This window comes from Neltuma alba, unplaced genomic scaffold, assembly GCF_004799145.2.
Source record: "Neltuma alba isolate B1F8T4 unplaced genomic scaffold, ASM479914v2 tig00011088_pilon, whole genome shotgun sequence".
In the NCBI taxonomy this organism is placed as follows: domain Eukaryota; kingdom Viridiplantae; phylum Streptophyta; class Magnoliopsida; order Fabales; family Fabaceae; genus Neltuma; species Neltuma alba.
Window position 1 is genome coordinate 401444 of NW_021635829.1, and position 22018 is coordinate 423461.

Here is a 22018-nt window from a genome sequence, read left to right on the forward strand (position 1 = left end):
CTAAAGAATCGATCTTATGTCAAAAATTTTAACCATTGTGTTAATTCTTTGGCTTGTTAAGGTTGCCAAATGAATGGTGAAGCAATCATCATGAATGCTGGTCAGGAAAAAAGAAATCATGAATATTCGTCGTGCAAAGTAAAAAGCTATTTCAATCCTAGTACACAAACACACACACATATATATGGGCTTTTTTCCTCATTTTAGTTTTGATGTTTTAATTTTAAATTATAGGTTTTGTTTTTCAAGTTTCTTTTCATTTAAAATACTGGTTTCTATAATCTAACAAAAACTTAGACTATTTTGCTTTTTTGAGATCAAAATTTATGATTTGAAATTTAAAGGATTAAAACCAAAATAAGGGCAAAATCAATAAATAAAAAATTATATTAACAATATATATAAATATAAATATAAATATATTTCTTAGGTTTCATGAGTTTCTTGTACATGACTTATTTCTTAGGTTTCATGGAAGCATCTACATTTGTTTTATTTAATTAATAATTAAAAGAACAATCTTTAATCACTAAAAAAAATCCTGCTGCTAACTAATTTTTATTTATGATCATAACATGCTTTTTTTTAGTTCACTATTATGTTAAAAAGTAATTATATTTAGCTTAATATTATTATATGCTATTCTTGATTATTATATTATCTTCAAATTTCAAAATAATTATAATATCTTAATTCAGATTTTAATTATTACTAACAAACTTTTACCCCATAATAAAAATTTCTGGTTACGTTCCATATGGCCGCATCAAATATGTTTTCAATATGAGATCGTCTATTTTCCTTAAAAATCAATTAAAAAATTTTAAGTTATCCGTACTCATTATGATGAATTTTTTTTAATCGAAATGCCACAAGAACGAGGATATATGATCCATTAATGTGGACATAAGTAAAGAAAATAAAACTATAAATAGAAGAAGGAAGGATCGTATGATTAATTAAGCAGCCTTATTTGCTGTTGTTCGTTCCATGGCCATTAAATCGGACAAAATCATTTTCATTGAAACTTACACACTCACAACACACGTAAATCCATGCGAATGCATCTTATTTTTCCTATCAAATATTTCAATATCCCTCTATATAAGTAAATAGTGCAATTTGCAATTCACATTTGGTAGTAAAATACAGAGAAACGTAATTTTCGTATGAAAATAATGGGCTTAACAAATAAAGAGAAGAGTACAATGGAAAGCTAATTTGGTTTTGGATTTGAAAAAAGTGACGCATCGCATTAATTAGTTGATGGGCACCAGGTGAGATGGTGTTGACTCAACCAACAAGATTTTTTTATTTTTCATTTATGTTTTTTGCCAGATTTAATCTGAATCCCCACAATAATTTCATGAATTTAAATGCGACTACCTAATTATATGAGTGTGTTAATGGTGGAGTCACATCTTTGATAATACACGCACTCCTCTGGTCTTATTATAACGCACATTTTAGAAAACATGGACGATTCTTATTGCAAGTCCTTAATAAATGACAATTAGTTTCAACAGTTCAGTTATCATTGAGACTTTTAACAATTATTTTTTTTAGGAACTCACTGTAATTCTCCCTATTAACTATAAGAGATGGTAACACATAAAAATGTCCTATTTACATATGAGTAAAATAAAAAAATTAATTCTATTTTCAGATAAATTTAATGACTAAGCCACCTTTCTTCGGTTTCAATGATGTGGTTAGAGATGCCTTAATTATATACTCATTTGGTCCTATTTATAAATCACCTATTTAACTTATTAGCATGAATGCATTATTTTGTCCTTCATCTATTATAGTGTTGATATTTTTTTTGAAGTTGCATATATTAAATAGGGTTGAAATTGAAAAGTTATTACTACATGTTAATAGAAAGTTAATGTAGTTTAAAATTTTTCTTGATCTATATGAAATATGCTAAAAGTGTTTTATAAATAGGATTAGAAAAGTATAGTACTCCTCCGGTCCTAATTATAAGACCCAATTGACTTATTTGAGGAGATTAAGGAAGTAAGTTAAGTTGGTTATTTATAATAAATAAGTGTTGTCATTCCTAAAATATCCTTGCTAATTAAGTATATTGGCTAAAACTATCATTATTAGAAGGATTATCTTGGAAAAAAATGCATAAATATAAGAGACAAAATGGATTGGGGTCTTATAATTAGGACCAAATAAAAAGTCAAATGGGGTCTTATAATAAGGACGGAGGAGTATAATAGATAGGGAGGAAGTATATCTATACATACATATATATATATATGATCCGTTCAATTAATAAAATAAACATAACTAGATGTGGGACTCATGAATTAATGTTGCACCAATCTAAACATTAGAAAATAAATAAATAATAAAACATGTTGTTGTCAAAAAGAAAAAAGTTATATGGATGGGTAAAATATATATCTACAACATATAAATAAAATATATAAAGTTATAAGCATCTATGAGACCCCTTTTTTCTCCTCACTATTACAAAAGATCCATTTTCGTCTGGAATTGAAAATAGAGGAAAAAAGGGTGATACATCCATCTACACTCAACAGAAGAGTATAGGGCGATCATAACAAACAAGCCTGTTTAAAAAAAATTTGGAGCTGCGCCCCCCATTTCACATTTCACACTACTACTGTGATCTTGCGCTGCCCCCATTTCACACTCTAATCTTGCGCCCCCTATTTCCAGCTTCCATCTTCCAGCTCGTGGTTGACGTACGGTCCCCCCTCAATTTCTAACTCGAGGTTAACGCTCTCCCCTTCCCCATTTCACATTTTCTTCCCAGCTAAAAGAATTTATTGAATTTACAAAAAAGAAATGCTTATAACAAAAGTGAAAAGTATTTTTTCCCCTGTGTTACTTGTTTAAATGGAAGATGATTGACTATTGATGATACAAGGATCACTTATTTTGTGATAGGATAAATTTTTGATATATAAGATGGATATGGCATAGCGAAAGAGGAACAATGCCATTGGTTGAAGAAGAGAAAGTTATGAGTGGCTTGAATGATAGAATGGGTGATATGATTCATGATGTTGGAATGGGGTTATTTGCACAATCACATATAAATGACAGCTTATAAAGAGACGCAGAGATAACTTTATATCTTGGGTGTTCTAAGTATACACGGTTGACAGTTGTATTGAAATTATTCAATTTGAAAGCAACTAATGGGTGGACAAAGTTTTACAGAGTTACTTCAATTGCTGGGTGATATGCTTCTAATTGATAATGTTCTTCCAAATAGTGTGTATAAGGAAAAGAAAATCTTGTCTTAGATGGGTATGGGCTATGAAAAGATACACGCCTATCCTAATAATTGCATATTATACAGGGAAGAGTATGCTGATCTTAGTAAGTGTCCAAAATGCTTATCTTCACGATATAAAGTAAAGAAGAACATAGGTAGTGATGGTGATGCTAATAAGACAACTAAAAGGCAACCTTTGAAGGTACTATTGTATCTTCTAATAATACCACAATTTAAACGTTTGTTTGCTAATGCAACGGAGGCAAAAAATTTGACATGGCATTTTGACGAGAAAATATCATATAGAAAACATCTCAGGCACCCTACCAATTTCTCTTAGTGGAAGAAAATAGATGAAATGTATCCAGAAGTTGATAGTGAGTCAAGAAACCTTCATCTTGGGCTTTGCATAGATAGAATTAATCCTTATGATACTCTCAATAGCACACATAGTGCAAGTAGGCTGGTGATTAAAAGATTTTTAAGACAATTCTCACTCATACTTACATTCAATGGGCTAAAAAGGATGAGAACTCATGTGATATTTACTCCTTTCTTGAAGAAGACACTTGGAGAAAATTTGTAGCGTCATGGCTAGATCTTGAATTTCAGGTAAACTTCTAGTAAGTGATTCTGTCCATATAAACTAGTTTCATTTCATTTAAGTAACTTCATTTTTTTTTTGTAGAAATGAAGGGCTTCAAATAAAGAAAAATAATCTAAAAATGTATATTAGCATTACATGTCTCGTGAGGGTTATAGAAAGGCACAATAAAATATCATAGAAGTTGATTTCAAAAAAAAAAATGCAAGAAGCTGCAAAATTAGACCCCAACATTGTTGTTCAAGCCCCCTCCTCCTTCTCGACATAGAACATGGAAGCATACAGGATGAAGAAAGGTGAATATATCAATTGAACTATTGTTGACATTGCTAGAAAAATTATAAGTAGTTAAATTAAAATAATTAAATTAAAATAGTGTTTACATTCTGTTAAAATTGTAATTACTTTTTATTTATTACTTATATGTTATAGGATATACTTGAGGAGTAGAGTAGTCAAGATTCTTTTACTCCAAGTGGAAGGGTGGACATCCTACCAACAACAACTGAGTAGTTAGACCATCCTAGTCGAGTAAGAGGGTTATCAAAGACAGTTGGTTTAACCCAATTCTTTGGTTCCAGTTCACAAAGCTCTACAGGAAAAAGTGTCCTAAGTGCTGACCTGATAGACATAGTTTGAGAACAAGTTCGCCAAGAGATTATGACAAGTGGTGAGGTTCGTCAATTCTTCAAAAATGAGTTTGTCTGAAATTCATGAGGAGATGTGATCTTTGGTCTCAAGCATATAAATTGGGCAACTTCAACAAGAAGAACATACACCTCAGGTATAAAATTAATCGCAACTTAATTAATTTCTTTTGAATTTTGCCAACATTTTTTCCATTTAATTTCAATCACAAGTGCCGTCAGCTCTGTTTGACCCTGGTCCCACACCAAATGATGGAAAACCTTGTGTTCTCTATTTAGATGACCCAAAAATGCTGCTATTGCCAATGCCATTAAATAACACAAGGGTCTAAAATTCATCATCAAAAAATTCAAGCGGACTTGGTCAAGGTGACAGTTACAGCTATTCGAGAGGAGGAGGTAGGTGCAGATGTGTCTTTCCCTAGTGACAAGGTTGGCAAGCTAGGCTAAGCAAAAGGATATTTTATTTTATGGTCTAAAAGACTCATTGACATCATATCCCCAATGGTACAAAACACATTAGCATTTTCTGATTTTTCTTTCATACACTACTTATGTTACCTATCTTTATTCTATTTTTTTCTTAGGATGTTGAAGATGCTACTAAATTTTCCTGTTTGGCACAACTGTATGACATTTACAAATCAGTTAACACAGTCAATATAAAAATGCCTATTGGGATTGTGGGGGATCAAATGACATATCATTTTGGATTGGACCAGAAGGATCTTAAGGACTTTCTATCTCTGGATCAGTTAGACATTGCATGGACTCAACTGACAATAATATGATTCTATTTTATGATTTATACTTTTGATTGCTTATTTTTTACTTATATGTATGAACTAATTTTTGTCTCATATCAAATTGATGATAGCTACTTTCACAACTTGTGTGCTTCTACGAGAAAGGGATATTTGTATGAATTCATATGTTCAGCCGCTTTGCAACCTTTGAAAAATACTGTTGATAGGCGGTTGAGTTTCGTGGATAATATCATTAGAGAGACTCACTTACCTTGTTATTTTGCCCCAGTCATTGAAAAGCAAGCAGCTTATATCTATATCTATATATCTATATATTCAATTTTCAAATAATCTATATTTGTTTCATTTCTTTTTATATTTCAATGGACATTGGTCATTGTGCGTTCCTTGTCCCATAGATAATGTCATTTATTGGTTTAATTCATTGGGTCATCCCCAAGTGGCAAAATCAAATGTGTCTTCAACACATAAGTTTTGTCATCATATATTTATTTTTCCTACTGCATTAAGTTGTTCTAATATTTAGTCATTTCTATTTGGTCATAGGTCTTTGAAGACATATTATATACGGGGTGGGAAGCGCAAGGGAAAACATGACAAGATTGTTTAGTGCAAACTGAAAGTAAGTGTTTTCAATTTAAGTTCTTTAATGTCATCAACAATTATATTACTTCACATATATACATGTTCATCTTTCCTACTCACTTTGATTTTACAATGTCATTTGCAACTAGGAAATGCAAAATGCGGATATTGAAATTATTGAGTTTGAATGTATTAAAATTTTGAGAGATAGTAATAATTAGTTTAATTATGATTATTTGCTTTTTCCTACTGAATTGTTGTTTTTCTTTAATTCTCTTATTTTGATAAATTCAATCTCCTTATTTATAAACTTACAGATTTTCGATGATGACAACTCCTACACTGATGAAGAGATTGATGCTATTAGAGATTGTTTGGCAGGACAATTTCTTTAAGAGTTTTTATTCTCAAAATGATACATGAGGTTAAAAGGTTTAGTGCGACACCTTACTTTTACATATACTAATAGGATCATTTTTAATGTCTGTGAATCTCTAACGCTAGGTTTCCTACCTGAGAAAAGACAGGAATTTTTTTTTTCAACGTTGGAATTCGTCGATAAAAAATTTCAAACCTTTATAATAATTAAAGAGTGATCCTGAATCAACTCTACTTTCTACTTAATCTATTATAACCCAGATTGATTTCATACTGTGCAATCTTATAATATCATATTAAAAAAATAGAGCAACGCTCTTGGTTAACAGCATATACTTGCACCTGGCAAGCTCACCTTCTTATAGAGGATAAGAAATAATATTTCCATAGAGCAAGTAAAGTTATTTGCCCATATAACATATATAATAAAATAAGTATTAACTTATTAAGATATTTTGCTACATATTTACAGAATATAATAGCAATCTCTACTCTTCAACCAGCTCACCTTCTTCTCAAACAACCTCCTTATCCTTCAAGCTACTAGCCTTCACTGTTCATCATAAATGGGAGGGTGAGATTCTAAAGAATCCCCGTAGTAGTAATTTTCATCAAACACATATGCAAATTACATAAAGTATACAAAACAAGCCATATGGAACATAACCTTGCAAGTTATGCATAAAAAGCATTTAAGTGCAATGACACATAGTCAGATTTATTAGCTGAATGCGCAATCAACGGCACATAAAGCCGGACATACAATGGCTCGTAAGGCCGCATAAATAATGGCTCATAAAGCCCCATATCTTTCAGCTGCACATGATCACGGCTATTAACTCATGCAAGGAATTAAGGATTACATATTCTCATGCTTTTTGAATAGCAATATGGCACAAACAGACATGTAGTAATCATACATAAATGTAAGGTAGGAAAGAATTACTACCTGGTCTGCTTCCCTCCAAATAAAACCTTACCGTTCTCCTTTCTTTCTGCTTCTTGGTGAGCTTGAGCATATATCAAAACCTATCATGTTTGTAAGGGTAGATCAATATTTGATCCAATTGTAATTCATAAATTCAATAACTCTCTTTAAATCCCAAATTTTCTTTAATCTCTACCCTTACATAACAGTTGGTCATCCTGAACAATTTTTCTTATTCAAACTATTCTCTCTAGAACGCTTTATTCCTTAATTATCTCAACCCATACAGTTTACTTTACTTAGTAACTGGCTATTAAAATAAATCCTAAATTCAATCATTTAATCTCTAAGCTTCCCATAGCCTTAGCAACATTCTCAAACACTTTATTAACACCTAAATTCCTAGCTAGCTCTCAATAATGCTCAAATACTTCCCAATCTAGAACTTCTAGATTTCTATATATCTCCAATCAATACACACATGTAACAAACATATATATATATATATATATATATATATCAGTTCGGTCTCCTCTCCAAAACGGTCATCATCTAACCAGTGACCATTTCCCTTAGCTCCATGAATTCGAGTCCCATGACAACAACAAAGCACGCACACACATTATACACACACACACACACACAAGCTTCGGTTCTTCCTCATATATATATACACTCCAAAATCTCTGTAACCAGTAACAAAGTCCCATCAGAAAACTAAAGTAAACAACATGCAAGCACCGAATACACTCCCCTGTCTCGGATTCAAAAAAAAAAACAGAGCAACCCGTCACACACAAACTCCTTCTGGATCCCGCGGCACATGCATATATATATGTGTGTGTGTGTTTCGTGCTATGCCAGTTTGGCCAGCAAGAAAACAGAAGGAAGAAATGAAATTACAGCCTCAAGATCAACTCCTCTCACTAAGTAAATAAGGAACCGAAATTCATTCTTACAGAAACCATGATGCCCCCCCCTGTTCGGCCAAACTAGAGCACAGCAAGAAATCTCACATGCAAGCTTAAAAAACCAACATCAAACACTTCAATCTACCCATAGAATCCGAATCCATCGGTCCTCTTATCCTTTCCATCACTTTCTCTCACTACCCTTCTGTCTCTCTCTCTTCAAACACGCCATAACCACTCGGATAACAGGAAAGAAAATGGTGGGAGGTTGATCAGGATACTCACCTTGACAGTTTAACCGGTTTGCATGCAAGTGTAGCTCCTCAGATCACCACCTCCGGCACTACTCCTTCTCCGTTCTCTCTCTCGGTCTGTCTCCCTCTCTCGAGTTCTCTCACTGTCACGGATGGAAGGAAATGAAAGAATGCCACGGTGAGCTGATTGTTAATGAAGAAGGTGGCACGGGTAGTGTGTGACTTAATGGACCATTTTGCCCCTTTAAACATTCTTATTTCCAATGTCATCCTTTCACTAAATTTCTGAAATTATAGAATAAATCCAGAAATTTTTCCATGATGTCTTGTTTGGATTTTCCTTCTCCATTATCTTCTTTGACCCATAAAATAATTTCCCTAAAAATTTTGGGTCAAAAATTAACTCAATTATTTTTTTGAATTTTCCAAGAAAATAACTCTTAATTCCAGGAATTAATCCTTAACTCATTTAAGAATTTTATTCCTCAACTATCTTCTTTACTATCTCAAATGATCATCCTAAAATTTTTAGATTAAATATAAATCTCTAAGTATTTTTCCATAATTTTCGGAAAAAATAAACCATTTTTCTCTTAAAATGATCCATTAAAATTATTTAAGCCATTTTTGGGGAAATACCTTTTCCAAAATGTCTCTAAACCCTAAAAATCAATATTCCATAATTTTTCCCAACTTATTTGGCAAATAAATAATTTTAATGAATTTTCTCTTTTCTGCCCATCCTAAGTCATAAAATTCAGGGTGTTACATTTAGACAAGATTTTATGGTATTGAATTTTCTTGTATGTGTAGGGTTATTTTGATTGCTAAAACATGGTTAGGATGATATTAGGATTGTGAATTCTTTTTTTATGGAATGGATCTGACTCTACTGAATTACTGTTATTTTGGTTGAATTTTTTTATTGTACTCTATTTTGGTTCTATATGAATTTCAGGGTTTTTAGTAAATGAAAATAGGCAATTGAAAGAATACAAAATAAGTAATTTTTTTTTAAAAAAAATATATTCATATGTTCAGCGAGAACAAAAGAATTTGAGCACATGACATGAATGGATGGATGCAAAGCAGGATGAATGAGTGCGTATAAAGACATGTCTTATATTGTGTATGTAATATGGGCATAATTATGATCCATCAGCAGTGCATTATAGAGTTTGATTAATGCCAAGAGTTGGGGCCTTGTAAGGCAATGACACCAAATGCTTTACTAAAGTTTTCATTAGGGATGAAGTTATAAATTCGAATCCTCTCTAAAGAATACAGTGGGGATGTGTGATTTATGGCCAAAAAAAAATGCTAAGAGTAATTAATGGTAACAACATCATGTTAATTATGATTAGTCTCGTAATTGTATTATAGTCTACCTCAAGATCATGTATTTCCTAGGTTTTGCAAAGTGGTAAAAATTTCAAACGCATTATCATATTGCTGCTAAAGAGATGTTGGACAATATTCTCAAGGTCTAGGGATATATATCTTGTTGCCAACAGAAATAAGAGGACCCATTTGAATATCAGGATTAACAAATTAAAGGACTTGTTTCTTACATGCCATGTTTAGTAGGATATGAAAAGGGAAAGGGGGAGAGGATTCCATGCAAAGGTGAATTTTTGGCTACAAATGTGTTTGACAAATAGTAGGAATATGAAGCAGGTAAGAAAGGAGAAGAATTAGTCAAAGTGACTTAATATGTGGTTGGAGTAATGTTTGCAAACTTGCTTTTGGCCCCAGAATTCATTTTACAAACTTCATTTTGGTTAAATTTGAGTTTACTCTAGAATGATTATGTCTGAATTATCATATATATTTTTAATACAAGAGCTAGTTGAGAGTTGAACTTGATCCAAAGTTATTATTTTTCTTCAACGTGTTTATATTGATTGTAATAAGAGTTCCTATCAAAGAATAGTTCTAATGTACACAATTAAAGAAAATAGTTTAGGAAAACCAACACATATTTATTATAAATAACTAATTTAACTAGCTTCATTAATATCATCAAATTAATTATTTAACTTTTATATTAATGGGCAAGGATAGTAATACTAATGTTTATACCTCAATAGTGCTATCAACAAAATGAATATACATTTATATATATAATGTTCACGTAATTTTATTCAAAAGCACTCAGATATGTAATAACTAAAAAGCGCATGAAATTTATAATATAATATTACATGGCTAGTCATGTTACATATAATATATGTTTTGATCTATAATAAATATAATTATAAATATATATAAGCTAAGTATACATAAAAACAAAGATTAAAAATATATTTAAAAAACCCATATTAAAGGAATTATTCAACTTGATTTTGGGTCCTTTACGGAGGGAGGTTTCCCAATTACCACGATGTGTGGATTCTTCTCTGTCTATATCTTCGTTTCAACAAAAGCTATCCAAAAGGATTGTGGCGGAAGGCAATAACCTTCATTAAATTTCTAATACACTGATCTTTATCAAATACTTTAAATCGATTTTCGAGTTAATAGGGAGTATCAATTCCTTGGTAACATAAATAATATAGAATGGATGCCGAACATAATCTTTCATCCATACTAATCACGGACCGGAAAAAAAAAACTTTAAACTTTATTTACTCTGCATTAAAATTCAACAACTTTCTAAATTCATCCCTATTCAATATATATTATACCACATGAAAATAAAATAAATATAATAATAAATAAAAGATAAAATTATACACTTATATAAAAAAGTTCTCTTGAGAGACCTTATAAATAGAGCTAAAAAAATTTCTTCTCCGTCTATCTTGTTAATAGGACAAGAGGAGTAAACATTGATCTTAGGTGACGGAATTTTCAAAATTTCATTTTAGGGTTTTAGAAAGTTGAAAGTCCTATGCCTATATGTGAGTTAAAGTTGATAGAGGAATTTTGCGTTTATCATGTTTTCCTATTCAGGTAAGATATTCGTAGTTTATATAAGGTGACTACAAAACCCAAACAAAAGTTAATGGACACTTTTGGGATAAAACTTTCGATCCTAATTGCAAGACTCATTCTATAATGTAAATATTACACTATAAAATGAGTTTTACATTTAGAACTAGAGAAGAATGAAGTAGATAAAGAAACTTTAACATACAGTAGACATAACACTTAAGGCTTCAACATATATATAATTGCTTGATCACTTTTTATCAATCCAATACATAACCAACAACTCACATAATATGAAATTCAGCTAACAATATGCAAATACACGCACTTCACACTCCAACACCAACTTAAATATTAGCAAATAAATGCAAGTAATAATAAAGAACAGCGGTGTATTTAAGGGCCAAAAGAAGCAAATTGGAGTAAGAGAGGATTGTTTTGAAATTGAAGCATATGAAGCTCATTCAGGGTGACCCAAGCCTCAATTCCTCCATCCTCAGAACTCGCTGGCATAAAAAAGATTACGTTTCTTACGGGCACTCCAATAGTACAAACCCAAGTTGGCTTGCCCCATCCAAAGTTTGTTTCATAGAAACCAAGTCTCACCCAGCTACTGAAGATATAACAAGGAACACCTTCCCTAGCCGCCAGATGCAACTTTTGTCTTATTGATTCAAGGATTTCAATAAGTTCTTGACCATCTTCTTGAAGTTTACTCACAAAAGTCCCATCAACCATCTTTATGGTTTTTCTCACTACTTCTACCAAATCTTGTAGCTCCACCGTTGTTTCTTTGTCAACCTCAAACAATGGACAAATTGCAGATACAAAGAGATTACCTATATTAGAAAAAGATTACCTACATTTTGTCAATTGAAACCTCAAATTAAACAAGTGAATGGAAACGTTCATATAATTCAACAAATAAGTGAAGTATGCTAATGTCACCTAGAGAATTCTTTGGCAATGGTGGTAGCATCCGGCCACGTATATTCACAGCATGGAACATGAATGAACCACTTTTGTGACTTGTTTCTATGGTTCTTGCAGCTTGCAAGGCTAATTTCCATATCAAAGTTGTCACAGCTTCAACTCTAGTGGGCTTAAAGCCACAACCTCTTGAAATTTCTTCTTGTAGGGTACATAAGCTATTTTCACTAAACAAGAGTCTGTTCTTTGTAATATTCTTCTCGCCTATCATGTTATTGAAGTCAATTTCTATGCCTTTGGGTGGAAAAAGCAATGAAGCTTCATATTAAGAGACAAAGAAGAAGCCACCACTTCACTTCCTTCTCCCATTGCCTTTTGAGACCAAGCTTGGAGGAATGTAGCTACTGTTGTCCCATCACAAACCTTATGTGAGATGCACACACCAATTGCCATGCCTCCATAGCCTAACTCAGTAACCTGAACAGCCATTATTAGACGATCTTCATCATCGTCGTCTAGTTTAGGCTTATAGGGATCTAATGGAAGAAACCCTTTAATCTCATTGAGTTGTTGGTTGGTATTATTGTTGAGAAAATCTGACAGCTTTGAGGGTGCTCTAGCTTCAAGGTAAAGGACACCCTCATCATTACAATCAACATTATAATTCCTTTTGCTCCTTTGATTTTTCCACAGAATGGATAGTAGATAGTGAGAATTTGAGATAGCGAACTCTTCAACTTTCGAGAGATTTTGGGAAAATCATTATTAGAAGCAGAATAGAAGAGAACAACAGGAACATAAACAGAAGGAGGAGGAGCGATCTCATCAAGGAGAGAAATTTGGAAGTGTTTAAGGTGATTTGGAGTTGGTGATATTGGCTTTATGGTGACTTTGGACACAATCTCAACCTTACCTTCTGCCATATTTCTCAGGCAATATGAGAAAAGATTGGGTTTAGTAGAATTGCAAGAAGATTGACGAGGTATGGTTTATTTCCTTGACACATTGCGGAGCTTTCAATAATACAGAAAATTTAAAAGCTAGGTAAGCTATGAGCCTGTGAAGTCATGCATAGCATTTATTTTCGACTCGTACCCCTCCCCCAACTACTTCTATGTCTTCATGTGAAAAATCATCCGCACAACATTTGATTCATCTTAATGTCTTTTGTGTAATATCCCACATAAAATTATGCCATACTTAAATATACAAGTAGCACCTGCGTATGTTTACTAGGTACATAAAAGAAGAATCCTAACTTTTTTTTTGTTCGCTGAATAACCATGATATATAAAAAGAAAAACCATACCCAAGCACATATCATGGTTATAAAAAAATATCATACTTACTTCTTCGCCTTAACCATGTTAGGAAAAAAAAGGCTAAACCCCTAACATGGTTATTTAAATCCCTGACATACCCAGTTAACATAGACATTATATAAAATAAATCACAAGAAAGGCATCACTAAATAACCCACTTATTTAGATGCAATTGCCGCAATGTTCAGCTGTGGGTTTAAGGCCCTTAGGGCAATCAATAAAAATATCCATAGCCAAAGAAGCAAAACAGTCTAGTAGTAATAACAAGTCCAAAATAAGCTACTAACAGTCTAAAGAATATCATGGCTCCTAGGTGGCAATTAAACGTAAACCAAACATAAATTCTAGAATCAAAGCACAGTCACTAGTATAAGTGACCTCACACATACAGTGCCTTCCCCACTACGTCTCCCCTGCTGCTCTCACCTGAAATTGATGAAGTAACAGAATGAGACCACTGTCTCAGTAACATAAATCCTACCCACCTTATCTACTAGTACCCTTATGAGATGCCAGGTAGGACTAACAGTTCTAAATCAATAGTTAGCAATAGCATATGAATAGCACGCAGACAGGCATATCATTTAAGATCATATTATGTCATAATATTCAAACTAAATAAAATGCATCATAATTGTCACATTATCACAATATATTAAATTTTCAGTTTCACCTTATAACCTCCTTATAACTGTCAAATGAACCCATGGGCTAATTGCTACCCACGTCATAACCGACTCTTGCAAGCTTCCCATAAGTGTGATGCAAACCGGCCAAAGTAGGCAAAGCACATAAGGGCCATGGGTTCCTCCAGAAAGGGTTACTGCCTGGGATACCTCTGGAGTGTCGCAAGCCAAGGGTTACTGCCCTGGTAATATGGGCCAGCCATAAAGCGCCATATGGCAGCCTACTACGTGGTCACAATGTCACACAATTTCCCATCAATCCTCCACCATATTTATTTTCCATAGTTATATTTCATAATCATAAAATATCACAGCAATGGCATATAGTATAGTAATTCACAGGATTAGATCTCACGAATCACAATATATAGCATTACTACACAGCACCTAGCATGCATCAACAACAAACAATAAAACTAATTATAAAACAGTAAGACTCAAATATGGGTCATTTGCAGAAATCATCCCACAAGGTTAGCTTTTGGATCTAGAAGAATTTTTCATGATTCCTAGCAAATCTTTTCTCAAAACAATAAATGACATGTCTCTAAAGATTCTATATTTATTAAGGGACTCATAGGAGTCACTAGCAAGCAAAGTAGGTAGAAATCTACGTTAACTGTTATCCTTTAGCCACAAGCAGTTAAACAAAAATTTCAACAACCAAGGCTCTCTGTGAGAGGCTACAAGAATCACATATATACAATAATATTAATATATATATATATATATAGCTCAAAACTAGTAAAAGTCTATCCTAAACCTACACTGAAGTTTCTCCAAAGTTATCTTAGTGTCTTATAACTTATCTCCTGGAAACATAAATCTTCTTTTAAATTCATATTCCTTTATAATCTAATTAGTCCACTATAATAGTAAATTCTAGGAAGGTCTTGAATTCTTTTTAGAAATTTCCAAACCTGCAGATTTTAGTTTATAAACTAGATTGATGTTGTATATATGTACACATATGTATTGGGGAAAGAAACGATGACCAGATGAACAGGAGTAAGTTATCTCTAATCCAAAACCATCAATTATGTATTTTATTCTATTTGTCCACATTGTGAGTTTGAAAAATGTAATATGGCAAGGTAACTAAATTATCCTAAACATTCATATACATATGTAACTAGATACAAGGCCCAAAACTCTCCTAACCTTAAGCCTTTTGATCATCGCTCACGTCATGCGCGTTTTATTTCATTCATGTGCAACTAAATTATTCACCTATATACATGGGTACAATTTGATGATAGGACGGGTACGTAGTGATCCAGACATATCCAAATATATATATTAAAGATGGAAAATTGTGGAAAGGAAGAGGGAGCGGTGGGGAGACGTGCATGTGTGTGTGTGTGTGTGTATAAGGAGTGTGTGAGAAAGAAAATAATATATATGTTTATATACCTTTGAGAGAAGACCATGCCAGTGATTTGTTGATTGCAAAGAAAGGACAAGGTAAGCCGGTCAAGATTGCTGTGAGGAAAAACAAAAAGAAAAAGAACAAGAGACAAGAGACTGCTGGTTTGGCTCAAAAGGATAGAGTACAAAAGAGAAGGAATACAAAAGAAAAGGAAGGACAAAGGAGAAGCTACCTACAGAGCGATCAGGTTTGCGTTACGGCAACCACCAATGAGATAGAAACTACGTTCTTGGGTATTTGTAGAATTTATAAAATTTAAACTCCATCCCCTTATTTGATCTTAACTTATTGTTCTTATTATTATTAAAATCCTATCAGATATGGTAAATTTAAAATTTAAACCATTCTTTCCTAAATATATATATTTTTAAATATTTTATCCCCCTTTTATTTATCTTTAAATATTTATACATAGCTCTCTTTAATTATTTCAGACTCTTATTTTCTATTTAATCTTTACATCTAAATATATTGTTTCTCTTCTCTTTTATTTTATAATAATTTTTATATATAGCACTACCCGTACTAAGTCTCCAAACAAATAAAAAAAAAAATGGGATGTTACATTTTGTCTCCTGGTTTTATTATTTTTCCCAGCTATCCTATTGATTACATAAATTGGGGTAATTTCCAACATAAATGATTAAAATGAGAGGTACTCCTTCATGATCTTATTATAAGCTTCACAAAACAAATTTATGAATAATAAAAAATTAGTTAAAAATAATAAATCGATTATAAATATACTTCTGTTTTCAAACATGGCTAAGTAATAAATGAGAAAAAGAATAAAAGAGAATGTACAGGAAAATATGATGTGAGAGAGTAAGGTAAAGGAGAAAGAATAAATAATTAAGGATAAATTTGAAAAAAAAAATATTGGCTTTATGGTGACTTTGGACACAATCTCAACCTCACCTTCTGCCATATTTCTCAGACAATATGAGAAAAGATTGGGTTTAGTAGAATTGCAAGAAGGTTGATGAGGTTTGGTTTATTTTCTTGACACACATTGCGGAGCTTTAAATAATACAGAAAATCTAAAAGCTTGGTAAGCTATGAGCCTGTGAAGTCATGCATAGCGTTTATTTTCGACTCGTACCCCTCCCCCCATATACTTTTATGTCTTCATGTGAAAAATCATCCGCACAACATTTGATTCATCTTAACGTCTTTTGTCTCCTGGTTTTATTATTTTTTCCAACTATCGTATTGATTACATAAATTGGGTTAATTTCCAACATAAATGATTAGAATGAGAGGTACTCCTTCGTGATTTTATTATAAGCTTCAAATAACAAATTTATGAATAATAAAAAAATTAGTTAAAAGTAATAAATAGGTTATAAATATACTTCTATTTTCAAATATGGCTAAGTAATAAATGAGAAAAAGAATAAAAGAGAATGTATAGGAAGATATGATGAGAGAGAGTAAGGTAAAGGAGAAAGAATAAATAATTAAGGATAAATTTGAAAAAAAAATTAAATGTTAAAACAACCCAAATTGAAGTTTATAAAATACAACGTATCTCTCCCTAAATTTAAAACTTATAAATAGGACTGGAGGAAATATTTTAAGAAATACACCACTCATTTATTTACTAATGATGAAATTAACTTCCTTAATCCATGTGAGGTACCCCGTCCAGTCCTTAATTTGTATAAAATGCTTCATGCAAAAGTTGGATCGTTTTGTGTTTCTTTTACCAAAAAATTCCAATATTACAATTATACCCCACTAAGGAAGACCTCATAATGCCTTCTTAATTTACAAGAAATCTATTAAAATTACAGGGATAAAAAGAGAACATCATTTGATTTTTTTAACTAGGCATCTTATACTTTAGATCAGCCTTTATTTTTGGAAGGCATTTCATATAAGAGATAGGAAGGACTAGTTATCTACTCCCTCTTATCCTTATTATAAGAATAGGCTACCTAATTCGCAGGTATCAATAAAATTATTTAAAAATATTAAATTAGTCATAAAATTCAAGTGAATGTTAATATTGCCCTCATTAATTATACTAAATTCCAAAAACATATTAATTTTTGGTCCATCAATACCCTCATTAAATATGGGCATATATTGGGGGGGAAAAGTATTTAATACTCATTGAAATTATCAAAGGGTTTTATAAAAATATATATACTAGAATAGCTCTTATAATAAGGATAAGAGGGAGTAGCTCTTATATTTAACTCTAAAAGGAGTAGTACAAACCCATGTTAAACTAAATCTAACCTAGCTACTGCAGTTATAGCAATTAAGGAATAGGATTTAACTCGTATAATCAATCTGATCTCCATCAACTCATCAGTTGTATAAAATAATGAAGTTACCAATATAGAAGTCTTGTGTGTTATATCGTAAGAAAATGATTACTAGGTATATAAGAAACTAATCCTATTTTTATTTTGAAAAACAACATCGTTTTCTAATAATCTAATTAAGAAAAAAAATCAACATCTAAAGAATTCTCCAGCAGCAGCGACCGCATGTGGCCACGCAATGCGCATGTTCCCACTAGTACATCTTATTTTTCAACTTGCACTTTAATATATGGAAGAGTTGTAATGAGGTCTCAAATAAAAGACCTAATTATTAAAAAATCTTAATGACAAGTAAACATAATAACTGCTCTAAAACTTGTCATTACAAACTGTTTTGTTGTCATTAAAACTTTTTAATAATTTTTTTTTTACTTAGGACCTGATTGCGTTTCTCTCCTAACGTTTAATATGTATGGGCTGATGTAATATTTAAATATCCATCTGTATGAGTAAATATTGCAACTTGAAAATTAAAATCATATTTTTAATGTTATTTATTCAATAATAAGATCCATAAGTCCATAACCTTTTTTTTTAATGGGAAAAAAAAATTCAACAGCTCAAATGCATCTCAATTTAAGCGTGTCTCACACAAGTGGCGCTTTTTTTTATGAGCAACGGAGCAAATCGCCCAAATTATTCATTCACCATTGAAAGAAGTCTTGAGCTAGCATAGCCCGGCAAATCTCTATACAGCAGCATATTCAATCCCTCAGGTGATTGTTCAAAAGCAGAAAACCAATGTCCTGTGACAGGCTTCAATTTGCAATCCAGTTGGCACAATAATTTCCTTCTCTACAAATGTGTAGAATATGTATATCCCAACTCTCATTGACCAGCCTTCAGATTTGGGCAATGAATATGTTAGCAGTCTTCCTATTCACAATCCAATCATTCAATAAGGACACAGGAGCAAGAGAATCCGATTCCATAATACTCCTCTGGTCATATTTATAGGATAAAGAGAGAAGGGTTTTTTTTTTATCCTATTTATAAGTCATTTTATTAAATTTTCAAAAGGAATGTACTATTTTGTCCTTCATTTATTATAGTGTAGGTAGTTATTTCTTTTGAAAGGTGTATATATTAAACATGGGTAAAGTTAGAATATTTTATATTTTAGTGGAGAGTTAATACATTTTAAGATTTTTCTTAATCAATATGAAATATGCTAGAAGTACCTTATAAATAGAATTAGAGGAGTAACCCTTCGAATCTTTTTCATGCAAAAGACAGAAAGCTGACCGCGCAGCCCAAAGCTCAGCCTCAATCTTTTTTCCACCCTGATTTAATACAATTAAACGTACGTAGGGACATAAACGTATTAATATCAAACTCATACGCAGAATCTTACGCTGTAAATATTATGTGTGTGGGTGGGTCAAAGGAAAAGTCTCACATCGTTTGAAATTATGAATATCCAAGTAATAAATAATTTTGGGCTACTAAATGAGTCAAGAAGGAAAGTGAGCTTGTGCACACAATAGGCTATCTGAGGTGAATGTGGTAATTTCCACTCACCTCTTGTGCACTACTCAAATGCAGTATTAGGTACTCTTTATGAAAAATATGTGTCTAATTAATCCATCACTTTAATCACTATTATACCTCTTCAATGTTTGTAACCGACATCTTTAATAATTTTAAATCCTCATTAAGTGAGTTAATGATTTCGCAATTGATATTTAATTGTGTTTAAGTGCCCAATGCTCTCTTGTGATTCATGGCCTATAAATGGGGTTTTAGAATAAAGTTCACCACATTCCCAAGTTCTAACTTCTAAGCTTTCGAGCAACGTTTTTTGTTTTTTCATCTTTGGTTGTTCTTTACTCACCCTATTTTAAGAGGGAGAATTTGTTTAATCCTAAGGAGTGCACTATTACTTTGCCACTCTTAAGGATAATGTTCTTAAGGCCCGACTTGAATTTTCTATTTGTCTATAGGTGTTGTCATTAACAAGATTTGCATAGTGTTATGGAGTTGGAAAATTTGCTAAATTTTTGGAGAATTTCAGTGCTGTCCCCACCAACATCTTGTCTAGAAAATCTTTTGATCAAATAGTAGAGGACACATAACATGTCAATTTCAGCAATAAATATTTCTGTTGCATTTTTCATTGGGACAAGAAGCGTACGCACAAATTCACCTGATCGCTGGTTGGGTTCACAAGCGAGTCGGACGAGTGGGTGTTTAAATTAGTTTTTTAAAAATAATTTTATTGTGTATAAAATAAATATCTAAAAAATTTTATCTCGACTTCGAGTACGTTAAGTTGCTATTTAAGTTGCATTTAGCCCAAATGAAATAATAAATTCTAGAGTTAAGTTGCTATTTAAGTTGCATTTAACATTTTAAAATATAAATTTCAGTTGTATTTGGTATTCTAAACTAATTTTTGCTACATCGAGTATTCAAAAATATTTTTTTCAGTAATACTCAATATCTTTCATAATTTTTTGTGTCTCCAACATACTAAATTATCTTTTAAATGGCATCCAATATCTTAAATATCGCAAAATTTATGATATTGACTTAATATTGAACAATTTTTTATGCAGTTTTGCTCATCAAGTATTTTCTTATAGTAAGTATGAGCACTTTATATTTAAGATACTAAGTGCTAATTAAAAAATAATTTAGTGTGCTCCAAAAATTACTGAGAAAAATGAGTACCACTGAAAAAATGATTTCAGATGTTAGAAGCAGCAAAAATTAATTTGGAATACTAAATACTACTGAAAAGGATATCTTATGCTAAATACAACTTAACTCTAGAATTTAAGTTAGTAGCCATTGTGGTCTGTGGCCGAGGTTGCTGGGCATTGCCGAGGGGTTGTGGGACCCAAGTGGATGAACCCAAAGCCCATGGGCTGCACGGAACCGATCAGGACATGGTGCTTGTTTGGAACTTCCCTCCATTTGTCTGGTAGGGTTGATATGCGGACGATCGAGAAGATGATTCAGTGCTTGATTGGAAAAAAATACACTCTTTCTTTCTAGTCCATAATTTTAGACCTTTCATGAAATTTAAGTGGTTCCCAATATTATTCTTATTAACTATACTAAATTCTTATATCATATTTCTTTGCCCTATTTATAAGGTTGAAAGATGAGTTTTTATTTTAATCTTATTTATAAGTCACTTTATTAAATTTTTAGTATGAATGTATTATTTTATCTTTTATTTATTATAATGTAGATAGTTATTTTTTTGAAAGGAGTATATATTAAATAGGGGTAAAGTTAAAAGTTGTTATATTTTAATGGAGAGTTAATGCAGTTTAAGATTTTTCTTAATCTGTGCAAAACATGTTGAAAGTGTCTTATAAATAAGATTAAAAGGGTATTAATTTTTTCTCTCACTATTCTTATTAAATATGGGCATATTTGGAGAAAAAAATTAATGGTAATTAAAACCATCAAAACGTCTTATAAAATGGACTAAAATTTTCTCATAAAACTTCTTGTACTATGAATAAGAAGGAATGCATTTGGTCCTCCAAATTTAGATTAAGTTTCAGTTTAGTCTTTTAATTTGTTCTCACCGGCAATGTTTGAATTGAGTCAATTCACTTGGCAGCGAAAAATTAATAAATTTATTTATTTATAGTCAATATAAATATTTTGAAATTTAGCTTTTTCCGTAATTATTTTGATAAAACCCATGTATCCCCCAGGGACTTTGTCTTTTTATTCTCTGTCTCAAATAACCCTTTTTTTTCCTGTGTCCCTTATTTTTCAGAAAGAAAAATTATAAATGGGAAAAGGAAAAACAAAACCATGATGAGATCTCCGTCTCATTGAATATATCCAATATTTCTCATGTTTTTCTATCAGGTAAGATGCTTTTTCGCTTTTAAATATAAGATTTATTTTGTAATATAAAATATACTATAAAATGAGTCTTATGAATGAGTGTATGTAATTGAAGGTGATTACAAAATTGATGGAGACTTTTGAGATAAAACTTTTGACGGATATATAAAAGGTCAATAATAAAGGAGATAAAACTCCAACTGACACACACACACCCACACCCACA

At 31.8% G+C, this 22018-nt stretch overlaps 1 protein-coding gene across 1 annotated transcript; it reads right to left on the reverse strand.

Moving 5' to 3' along the window:
• Positions 1 to 12491: 12491 nt before the first annotated feature.
• Positions 12492 to 13126, reverse strand: LOC114761203 (salutaridinol 7-O-acetyltransferase-like). Its single transcript, XM_028950531.1, has 2 exons — positions 12934 to 13126; positions 12492 to 12823 (listed from the first exon to the last, which is right to left on the reverse strand). The coding sequence occupies exons 1-2, from the start codon at positions 13124 to 13126 to the stop codon at positions 12492 to 12494; spliced, it is 525 nt and encodes a 174-aa protein (XP_028806364.1).
• Positions 13127 to 22018: the final 8892 nt, after the last annotated feature.